Here is a 12,507-nt window from a genome sequence, read left to right as displayed (position 1 = left end):
GCTCAGCTCAGGGGCCACCTCCTTGGTAAAGCCTTCTCTGATTCCCCTAGTTAGTAATGTTCTCTCCAACTCTAGATTACCTTATTTTTGCTTATTAGTGTTCATGTTATAAACTGATAAGTAACATATAACCTTGAGGACAAGGACCGTTTTGGCCTTTTTATCCCCAGTACCTGGCATGTGCTTAATAAACATTTGCTGAATTGAAAGCATGAGGTGCCTATCTTGTTCTGCCCAGGACTAAAGGCCTTCATTACAACATAAGTTCCTCAGTCACCATCACTGTCAATCCTACTATCCTCCATCCAATCCACTAAAGAGGGGTCTATAGGGAGACAAAGGAACCTTCAAATCAGATTTCTAATTAGATGCCTGTGGCTAACTTAACCTTTTCTATAATTAGTCCTTTACTTAACAAGTTCCTACCTTTTGACCCCCTAATTCTCCCCATAATTCAATTAGCATCTGCTGAATCAAAACCTCCTATTTCCTGCTTTCTCAACTCATAATTCTTTTCCCTATCCTGCTCGACCCTACTCCTTCCAAAGTCCCAATCCATTTCTTCCCTCCTTTTGCTCTCTGTCCTCTGGAAACCTGCCTCTATTGTAAAGAAATTCCCATTCATTCTGGATCACTTCCATACTTTTTCCATCTTCTGGCACTCATAAAAACCTGGTTTAATCCTAAAGACCTTTCTTCTGGCCACTATCAGCAGTAATGGCCATGTCTTTTCTCATCCTTTCTCTGTTCCTTCCCTCCTCTCCTACACACATATATATACACATTAGGTCAAGAGGGGCAGTGAATGAACTCTTCACATCCTACTGGCATCTATGTTGCCCTTTCCAGATCCTTGTTGCTACCAACCAGGTGATATCATTCTCCCCGTTTTCTCAAGCACAATACTTGTCTCACTGTCTTCCTTTGTGTTCCATCCTTTGCTTTTATCCTTGATCTTGTGTCTTTAATCACCCTGCCCTCATAATTAACTTCTTCAACCCAAATACTTTCATCTCCACTCTACCTCAACAACGTACAATGGCAGTTGCAAGTGAGATCTCGTTGTTTTCTAATATTCTTACACATCTTTTGTCCCCACCTCTGAAATTTCCCTCTCTCATTACAAACAGTTCTCAGATTCTAATTCTGTTCTTCATTGTTACAATGATTTCCAATCTCTATCACTCTACATTCTCCCAGTCCACCAACACTGCTCTGGCCTCATTTTCTGTTTTTCACAGTCTTGGTTCCTCTGCTTAAAATCCTTCAATTGTATCCTATTGTTTATTTAATGAAATTCAAGTTTATTGGTCTGCTATCAGCAGGGACACACTATGAGTGCTCAAAAAAATTACTTGATATGAGCCTAGGAATCAAAATTCAAAACATCCCAAATTTCTCTATATATACACATACATATATACATCAATACATATATGTGCTTGTGTGTACACAAACACACACACACACACTACTAGAATATCTTGGGAAAGTATTTTAGTGAAAAGATTAATGTTCTCCCTGAAGATGATTCATGACTGTGTTTGCTCCTAAACTTTTAATATATAAACTGTTTGATATAACATATGCCCTAATTTTTTTGAAAATAAAGATTTTCCTAGTGTCTTTCATTATTTTAAGCCTACATCATTACTGCCCCCAAGTATTTCAAATAACATGCCTAACTGTCTAGTGAGAAATGCTAATTGAATTGATTTCCCAACTCTGAGTCAATAATGAATAGAGTGCATTCCAGAGCTGTGTTTCTGTCCCAAAAGTCTTTATATCTTAAGGACAAAAACACTTCTCTGGGACAGCTGACTACTGAACAAAAGGATTTAGCTAAGAACATCGCTTGGTTGTAGATTATCCAAATGGTATAGCTGGTATACACTATCACCCAGAACACACTTAAGGGTCAAACACCAAGCAAGGAATTGAATCAGGAATATAATTATGAGTAAAAACAATTTGTCATTTTAACTCTGAACCATTATTGGGAAGCCTTGAAGCATCAAGGTGCTTCACACACACACACACACACACACACTCACCACCACCACCACCACCACCCCATATCAAAGTGTTGTGTCTCAGTAGTATTCTAATGTTACATTGACTCAGCACCTCCAGAAAAGGTCATGGCCACATAGGTAGCTATAGGAACTGGGACCAGGTATTCCTAGGGAGTGAAAATGCTGGATTTTGTGCTATGTCTTCTCTCCCATTTCCTAAAGGAAAATGGACTTCTTCCATTGAAAGGGGATCTGAGATAGGAGAAAAGATGAATTCACAGGAACAGAACAAATTTTCCCCATGCCTTTAAGGGCACAGATTGACAAGTTCTGTACTAGTACTCCTGAGTCCCAGCCAATCTGCGCCCAGTGATACCTGACCATAGGTCAGCATGAGTTATGTCAATGGTGTCAAACTCAATTAGAAATGGAGGCCATTCAACCATACATAAGGATCCCTGAGAGCTGTATCTAGAATATTACATGTTAACATTATCTATATTTTACTGTATTTTTATTTTGTTAAATATGTCCAAGTTACATTTTAATCTGGCTCAGGCAGTAGGTAGCCACATCTTTAAACACCCCTGTTCTATGTAAATTCTTTAGATTTTCTAGTAATGTGAATCTCCCAGAATGTCAGGCTTGGCACCATTGTAAGGCACTACAGGCAATACAGCAGTGTGAAAAAAAACATGGTCTCTGTCCTCAAGGAACTTAAATTTTGTTGGTAAAAGCAGATAAACACATAATGAGACAAGTCCGTATGCAATGATGAAGGCTGTAGGAGTCCAGAGAAGAGAGACAGAGATCATTATAGGCTGGGGATCATCAAGGAAAATTTCATGGAGAAGATAAAAGACTTGACCAAGTCCTTGACTGATGTACAGGATATAGATGGAGAGGGTGGTAATAGAAAGAATGCTGACTTGGGAGTCCAGAAGATGCAGATTCAAATCTACTCTCTCATACGACTATATAACCTTGGGCAAGTCACTTAACCACTCTTAAGTTTTGAAAAATAGAGGCAATAATAACTATTATTAGCACAGTTTGTTGTGAGGATAAAATGAAAAAAAAATGTATGTAAAGTGCTTTGCAAATTTTGAAGGACAATATAAATATCAGATGTTATTGTAAGAAAAGGTACAACATTCCAAGTAGGGGGAAGGACATCAACAGTGTGGAAGTAACATGAATCTAATATCTGAATAAAGAGGAATTGGGCATGTTTCTCCTAATGATTCTCCTGTTTTTCTGTTCTAACTTAATTTTTTCATGTCCCACTACAAACAGAAGCTACTTTAAACGCTCTAGTATAATGATACCCTTTAGGATATCTGGAGGGATCCATTTACACTAAATAGCACTTTTATAGTTCTTTGTTGTCCTCCATCAGATGACAGCTGTCATTTCTCTTACTCCCCATCTCAAATACTCTTCTGCCTTTATTTTGCTAAGCATCGATTTCAGCCCTTTCTCTCCCAATTATTCTCTTTATTAACTAATTTCCCATTTTTAGAGATCAGCATGGATCTCATTTGGTCTTAGTAAATGCCCTATAGAACCCCTATTGAATATGATAGAAATGAACCCTCCTTAACTTTAAAAATTAAAGCTGTCGAAAAGTGCAATGGGTTGTCTTGGTAGAAAGGTAGTTTCTACGTTATTGGAATTCTTCAAGTAGAAACAAAATGGCTATTTGCTGGAGGTAGAGCAGAATACTTTCAGATGATATATGAGATCCCTTCATGCTTCACCAATCTTTGGGGACATCATTTTATTACATCAAAAAAAGATTGTTTTCCCTTTTCCACCTGATAATCCTTGTCCGTCATGCAAAAACCAGGCCAGTACAATAGTTAGCGGTATGCTCACAAAATCCAGTTGTTAAATTTTCAAAGTAAGCATTTATACCTTGAAAATCAGCAAATGCTACTAATCAGGGTTTGATTTATTGTTTTGTTGCCTTCTAGATTTAAGAAACTGCTGGAGAAAATATTAATAATGAAGATTAAACTTAAAAGTGTCATTCATATATTTTTGGAGAGCCTGTTGTTAAATATGTACCAACACAGCCCCAAATAGAGCAAGTATTTATTAATCATATATTGTAGGCAGTATAAAGTGCTCAGTGCTAAAAGAAATAGAGTTTAAAGGAGATCAGTTTAAAGAGAGAGACCAAAAATAGTCGTTCTTATTATACACAGTGATACATAATTAGAAATAGCTTAAAAATTATAAAAGAAAACGGTCTGAGGGCTTTAAAGGATGGGTAGGAATTCAACAAGCAATGAGTTATGATGTAAGGGAAAGGATATTACAAAGAAGAGTGAATAGTCAGCAAAGTCTGAGAGCTCAGTACATCTTAGAGGGCAGAGTTTAATCTAGTATAACTGCCGAATAATGTGTATGGAGAGTAATGATATATGAGTGGTTGGAAAGGTAAGATAGAGCCTGAATATGAAGGGCCTTCAATACCACGTGAAGCAATATGAACTTTACTTAGTAGGCCATAGAGAGTCACCAAACATTTTTGAGCAGAGGAATGTCATGACAATATCTATTGTAATTCCAAACGGTATTATGAAAAATGGATCAATCAATCAACATTTATTAAGCACCTACTATGTTCCAGGCGCTGTGCCAAGTGCTAGGGATACAAAAAGAGACAAAAAAAAACCAGTCCCTGCCCTCAAGGAGTTTTCAATCTTTTTAAATTTTTTTATTTTATTCTGAATTTAAGAAATAAATATTTCCATAACATAGTAGAATAAAAAAATGATAATTGTACATGAAACTACAAATTTATTATGTACAACTTGCTATTCCTTTTCAATATATGTCATCATATAACTTTCTTTTTTTCCTTCCCTCTCCTCCTCCTCAGCCCTAGAGATAGCTACCATTAGACACAAATGTATGTTTGTGTATGTAAAATCATTCTATACATATATTTATTAGGGATATCATTTGATGGGGGGGAGGCCATATACAAGCAAATATATACTTGATGATTTCATTAACTCCCATGAACTCAATTATTACCTTTATGGTGATGATACTCAGATCTGTTTATCTTTGTTGGCCTCCAGTCTTAAGTCTCCAACTGCTTATTGAACATCATAAACTTAATGTCCCATAGATATCTTAAACTCAACAGGTTCAAAATTGAACTAATTAGCTCCCCTTACAAAGCCTTCCCTTCTTCCTGACTTCCCTTTTTACTGTTGAAGGTACTAACATCTTCCCAGTCCCCTGGCCGTCAACTATCCTCAACTCTTTACTATCTTTCACCCCCGATTTCTATTGTCAAGGCCTATCAGTTTCACTCTGGTAACATCTTTTGAATATATCCCCTTCTCCCCTCTGATACTGCCACCATCTTGGTGTAAGCCCTCTTCTCCTCTTGCCTGGTCTATTGCAATAGCCTGCTGGTGGGTCAGCTTGCCACAAGTCTCTCCCTGCTATAGTCCATCCACCCTAAATTCATCCTCCAAAGTAATTTTTTTATAACACAGTTCCAAGTATATTGCCACCCTACTTAATAAACCCCAGAGACTCCCTATCACCTCCAAGATAAAATACAAAATTCCCTATCATTGAAAACCCTTCATAACCTAACTCTCCCTCTCCCACCATACTACCTACCTTCCTAATCTTTTTATATCTTAAACTGTGCTATATATTCTCTGATCCTGTGCCATTAGCCTCCTTTTTGCTCCTCATACATCTCCCACTTCTGGGCATTTTCGCCGGCTGTCTCCCAGGCTCTCCCTCCTCATTGTCTCCTTCCAGTTTACCTGGCTTCAAGTTCCAGCTTTGATACAACCTTCTACAGGAAGCCTTTCCAAATCTCTCTTAATTCTAGAGTTCTCCCTCTGTTGATGATTGCCTATTTATCCTACAGATAGCTCATCTGTACATAGTTGTTTTTATGTTGTCTCAACCATTAGACTGTGAGCTCCTCAAAGTCAAGGACTGTCTTTTGTCTTTCATTGTTTCTTGGCACATAGTAGATGCTTAATATTTGGTGATTAAGTATACTCTATAGACAACCATTTTTTCAGCCACAGATCACAATTTTGGTTGACAAACAAGTATCCAAGGCAGGGACTGTGGAACAAGAATAAGCTGGCAGTGCTGTCACCCTGACCCTCAGTGATTGATAGGGCCTGAGGATTCAGTTCCCAGACTCAGAACTGGGTTAAGGCCAGCAGTGCTGAAGATCTGAATCTTCAGAGCTTTCCAGCTGGAAGACAAAGATTGGAGTCAGCAGTTCCCTACTGGACACCTAATCAAGAATATGTCTGCAATCATGTTGCCTGGGTATGGAACCTGAAAAGTCCAACTGGACAAGCATCACACCCCACCACAGATCATACATAAGGCCCTGAAAGTATGCAGCTCTCTGACTCTACCCCACTCTAATGATCTTGGAAGGACACAGCAATCCAGAGCTCCAGATAATAAATAACAGGGCCATAGTGATCACAGCTTTCCTTTCAGAATTGCTCTAACAAAAGAGTCCCAATTTGGGGATATAAAGCTAGAAAAAATGAGTTTAAAAAAAGATTCCCATCATAAAGAGATTATGGTATCAGAAATACCCAAGATGGAGATATGGTATCCATCTGCAAAGAAGTAGTAGTTGAAGCAATGAGAGTAGATAAAATTTCCAGTTGAAAGGAAAAAGAGAAGGCCAAGGACAAATCCTTAGGAATACCCACAGTTAAATGTCAGGAAGAGAATGGGGAACCAGTGAAAGAGAGAAAGGTGCGGTTAGAAAATTAGGACAAAGTTCAGGGGAGGGTGGTACCACTGAAGCAAAAAAAGAAAAAAAGAGCAAAAATGGTTGGTTAACAGTTTTTAAAAGCTGAAGAGAAGTCAAAGGGAGTGCAAGCTGAAAAAGGGAATGATTACTTTGGAAGGTTTAGAGGTCATTGCTACCTTCAGAAAGCAGCCCACACTGAGGAATCAGAGCAGAAGCCCAAGCAAAGGCTTGAGGAGAGAGTGAGGAGGGACGAAGAGGAAACGTGTATAAACTACTTTTCAAAAGTTTAGTGATGAAAGGAAGGATAGAAATAAGACAGTAACTAGATGAGCCAGATGGGTCAAGGAAGGACTTTTGTAGAAATGGGATGGGAAGGAGAGAGTAGAGAAGAAAAAGTCAGAGCACATGAGAAGGGATCAGTGCTGAAGCAGCATCCTGGAGAGGTCATCAGAGAATGAAATCAAGTACTCGGATAAGGAATGAGTTTCTGTGCTGAGTAGGGGCAGCTCTCATTCAGTGACAGGAAGGAAGGAGAGAGAAGGTGATGATTGATACTGAGGAGATTTGAGGAACAGAGGAGGGGAATCTGAGGAAGTTCATATTGAATGACCTAAATCTTCTCAGTGAAAAAGGAAACTAGGTCATCCAATGTAACTGTGGCAGGTTGTAGGGGAGAAGAGAGAATAACAGGTTTGGAAAGCTGCTGTGGGAAATGAGATAAGGAATCAATAAGGGTATAGTAGATGGTCCTGTGAATTTGTAATGGGTGAAATCTGCTTGATTTGTGACTTTCTCCATCAAAACTTGGCAGCTCTAGAAGAGAAGTGTAGAAAATCGGATAGTAGGGGTTATCCAGGGAATAGGGATCATTGATCAGGAATGACAGGTGATGGGGTGTTAAGGGATTCTAGGGCTGTACCAAGTGAAATATTAAAGTAGCAGATCAAAGGTCAAGGCAAATAAAACCAGAGTGGGGAAGGTGACTGAGATAATATATATGAGTCAAGGAGTCAAAGGTCATGGGGTAAAGCTTAAACCTTCAAAGATATTTGCATTTCAGCAAGAGATCCCATGAAAGATCTGACTATGGGCCTCACTCAAACTTTGTTAGGAAGATAGCAAGATGGCCGGGGTGCATGACTGGATGAGATGTGAAGGCAGAGCACTAATACTAGAATTTCAGGTATATAAGAGAAGGAGAGATTGGGGCATGGTGGGGAGAAGAGGCCGAAAATCTTGAAATCACATCATCTAAGCAGGCACACACTCTGCCTTTGAATAAGGCTGGCTAACAAATGTTCTAATCCATTAATGCTATATCCATACACATTCCTAAAAGTGTTTTCTCCCAAGAGCTGTTAAGCTTCTTCCCTATTGTTTATTACAGTTGCTTTTAATCATTTATTAGAGCATAGCTTTAGAGTTGGAAAGGATCTTAATGGTCAACTATTCCAATCCTCTCATTTTACAAATGAGATTTAGACTTGTCCAAGGTCACAGAGGTAGGAAATGACAAGTTGAAATTTAAACCCAGTCAATCTGACCTCAAATCCAGCATTCTTTCTACTATAGCATGCTGAATCCTCACTCATTCATCTGAAAAGCTAAAATAATACTGTGATTAACTGTATGGGGAACGTCATGATACATGCAAATCAGGCTAATTTCACTTGTCAACGCTACTAACCTATAACACACCAGAAATGGACTATTTATTTAATCAGTATATAAGTTTCTTGTGAATTTTGTTTTGAGAGCTGCAAGAGAAATCATTATATTGTGTGATCTGTTGGTTATAGCTTCCAATCTTGAAGATGAACTAGCTGTCAAAGGAATTGGAATGGAGTACATTTGGAACTATAGGACAATGATTGAATTCCTCCCAGTGACCTTTCTTAAGGGATATCACAAAATTCTCAAAATAACATCAAATTAAATCCACATTAAGGTGAAAAATAAATGTTTGAATGTCCTTTTTAGTTTTTATTTATTTTTACATCTTTTATTTTATTTGGTTTTCATCCTAATCTTATAAGTAGTGCAGGTAACATTTTTACCAATGACCAAAGCTAATTTAAAGTAGCTCACCTAGTCTAGAGCTCAGGTCTCATAAATTCTGACTCTACAGCCGTCCCACAAAACCATCCCATCTCATATGGCACACGCTTTGATGGAAGGTGCTAAGGAGTACATGAAGTCAAACTGACAAATAGGTGAAGAGATAATGGTCATCCAACCCAAGATCTAAGCACATAGAAGAAGAAATCTTCCCTGATCTTGCCAGGCAGAACTCATCTCTCCTTCTGCTATAGCTCTATATGCCTCTCTTACCCTCTCCAAGACTAACTTGCATTATTGTTGCTGAAGTAGATGTGTATGTCCTCAGTTAGAATGTAAGCTCAATGAGGTCAGAGGCTACATCTCAATCTTGTTTGTTCTCCCCTCAATGCCTTAAATGGCATCTTTTACATACTAGATCCAAAGGAGAGGAAAGACCTTCAGCAAATTGAATGCATCATCAACAAAGGATTTACCCAGAGAAGTAGAAGAGAATCACTCAGGAAAGGGAGCCATGGTGAGGTGGGGCATCCAGACGGATGATTTCACAGATATAATCAAGAATCCAAATGAATTACATCCCCGGACAACCCACAGTAAAATGAAAAGTATTACTCTGAGTACCAGTCATAACATTTATATAGTACTTTAAATTTTCCAGATTGATTTATGTATGTTCAGTCCTCACAGCAGCCCTATGAAGTAGGAACTTTTATGCTTCCCATTTCATAGAAGAGAAAGTTGAGGCTGAGGTTGACTTGCTCAGGGTTACAAAAGAGAGTAAATGTCTGGGACATGTTTTGAATTCAGGTTTTCCTAAATTCAATGACTTGTTCAAAAAGCCTAGATTATTACCTACATATGCCAAGGGGAACACTACACCAAGAACCAGGAGACTTAGAAACTAATCCTGGTTCTTCTATATGACCTTAGGCAAATACTTAACTTCCGTAATACTATTTCCCTGTCTATTAAATGGCTAAATTAATCCTCATCCTACCTACCTCTCAAGCTTGTTGAGGATTGGTTAAAATACTGTATTTGGGAACACTTTAATAGAGGAAAATATTTATTTGGGGGTCTAAGCAGAATAACCTCTCACACACCTGCTTCCCAGTGTTTGGGAATATTATCCACTCATCATCCTCCAGAATAAAATCTGTGAACTTTCTGCAACACATTGAAGCAAGTCCAGTTTCCAGGACTCAAGCCAAAGAAGTGGGTAGGGTCGGATTTGCCTTATAATGGGTTTTTGCCACCAAAAGTGGCCATTTTATTTCTTCCCCTCTCTTTTTTAATCTCATTAAAACACAGATGTTTAAATTGATGCCTTTTGGCTGCTAATTCTGGAAGGAGAATGTGAAGTCCTTTCACCCCTCTAAAACAGTTTTCAGCTCGGAGAACATTTGTGTTTCTGATTTACACACCCCTGAAAATAGGAGTTTATTATAATGGAAAGGCTGACAAGACCCTTAAATATAGTGGGGCTGGTGAGTGCAACCATACAGGCATGCATAAAACATTGCCTCGTTAGGATTCTAGCCACTCAGTGAACATCTGGGAAGTTGAGTCCCCAGCTTTTTGCATCAGTGAATGAATTTCCGTGCGATGTCATTGTTTCCTCTATTGGCAAATAGTGGTTTTCCTTATGCATATAGATAGATAGGGTCTTTTTATTACCTGGCTTAAAAGCCTTCAGTTATTCCCAAGAAAAGTTCCAATCCCTCTGCCTGGCTATGGAGACTCTCTACCGTCTAACACCACCCTACCTTTCCAGTCTTTTCTTGAACCACTCTCATTCATGTTCTTCTCTACATTTGAGCCCAATATGACTGTGCAATACTGGTCATACACGCCATGCCTTAGGTCATATTATCTTCTCTGCCTGAAATTCCCTTTTTCCTCCCTCCACCCCTCCCAACCTGCTGAAATCCTTAAAAGCCTAACTCCAGTACCATCATCTCCTCTCAACCTCTTCTCTGATCCCTTCTGTCAATAATTACCACTGCCCTATTGATCTTTCCAGCACTTTGAACCACTTTAAGATATTGATCATATATTTTAACAGTTTGCATTTATATAACTTTAAGATTTATAAAATACTTTGCATATATTATCTCACTTGGTCCTTCCAACAACCCTATTAGGTAAGTGCTATTATCATCCCTATTTGCAAATGATGAAACTTGGGAAATTTGTGACTTGCCCAGGGTCATACAGCTAGTAAATAGCTGAGATGAGATATGAAATCCAAGACTCCTGACCCCAAGTCTAGTACTCTATCAACTGTACCAACCTATGAGACAATGGGGTCAAATTCAAATGGAAATGGATCCCTGCAGGTTGCATATTGACTTAGAAAACCACAAATTTAGATTATCAATGTTGTATTGTATTGGGGGAGAGGGGAGGCAGCTGTGTGACCCTGGGCAAGTCACTTAACCCTGCTTGCCTCAATTTCTTCATCTTCCAAATGACCTGGAGAAGGAAATGGCAAACTACTCCAGTATCTTTGCCAAGAAAACCTTAAAAGGGGTGACAAAGAGCCCAACATGACTGAAAATGACTAAACAAACAACAAATTGTAATTTGATTTATTTTGTTAAACATTTCCCAATTGCATTTTAATCTGGTGCAGGCTGAATGTCAAGTCTTTGACGCCTCTTTTGCAACACATTCATTATAGTTATTTGTGTATTTTTCCTACTCCTTCCATTATGACTCTCAGTCTAGGGGCTGGGTCTCATTCAAACTTTGTAACTTCCCTAGCACCTGAATTCTGGTGCTCTGAATAAACCAGGTGCTTGGCAAATGCTGAATTGACTGGAATTAAATTGCACTGAAATGAATCCTTCCCCTCACATGCCCGTGGATAATGCCCTATGCTGCTTTTCTCGTAGGAGGCGAAGTCACAAAACCACGGTTTGCTCAATATTTCCACGGCAGCCTGGCCAGTCTCACAATCCGCCCAGGAAGAATTGAGAGTCAGAAAGTGATTTCCTGCTTGCAGGCCTGCAAGGAAGGGTTGGATATTAATTCCCTGGAGAGTCTCGGCCAAGGAATAAAGGTAAGGGATGAACTGACACCGTCTTTGATAACATTTGGAACTGATTTATGAAGTGGTATGTACTGGGTAGAATACACAGAGGGCAAATGTACTCCCAGAAGCTACGTGACTTCCTATAACATCCCAGGGAAATAAAGTGTCATAGCAGAGAAGCTGTGCCAGTACGGAGACAAATGTTCCCATGACATCTGAGGTGAACCCTAGAAAGGAACGACCATAGTCACTGGAAATGTCCAAGTCAGACATACTCTCAGTGGCCACATCAGCCCCTTGTGCAAAAGCAGACCGGTTATCAATGGCTTCTGGTTGGGGCCAGCTTCTGATTTAATTAGGATCTGAAGCGTTTAAGCATCAGTTATTTGGGATGCAATAAAGGCAGGAAGTATAGGTTGTTCCTTGTATTACCTATTGTAAGAGGTCACTGATTGAACACCCTTGCTAAGCAGCAAGGCCCTATAAAGATGAGGAGTCTGATGTCAGTTTAGTTCCTAGCTCCATAGATGCTCAGAGGCTTATAGCTTGCAAGTTATGTCAGTGATGATGGTGATGATAGCTACTATTTAAGTATGGCGTACTATGTGCCAAACACTATG

At 39.1% G+C, this 12,507-nt stretch overlaps 1 protein-coding gene across 1 annotated transcript in view; it reads left to right on the top strand.

Annotated features, from left to right (window-relative positions):
- Positions 1 to 12,507, top strand: part of CLSTN2 (calsyntenin 2) — a 982,335-nt gene that overhangs the window by 920,655 nt on the left and 49,173 nt on the right. The window contains exon 10 of the mRNA XM_069063864.1: positions 11,748 to 11,914. Within this exon, the coding sequence (XP_068919965.1) occupies positions 11,748 to 11,914 (167 nt within the window). The remainder of the gene's footprint in view (positions 1 to 11,747; positions 11,915 to 12,507) is intronic.

This window comes from Petaurus breviceps, unplaced genomic scaffold, assembly GCF_028583685.1.
Source record: "Petaurus breviceps papuanus isolate PSGF00001 unplaced genomic scaffold, PetGlider_PUasm1.0 90604, whole genome shotgun sequence".
In the NCBI taxonomy this organism is placed as follows: Eukaryota; Metazoa; Chordata; class Mammalia; order Diprotodontia; family Petauridae; genus Petaurus; species Petaurus breviceps.
This window is presented reverse-complemented; position numbering and strand designations above follow the sequence as displayed.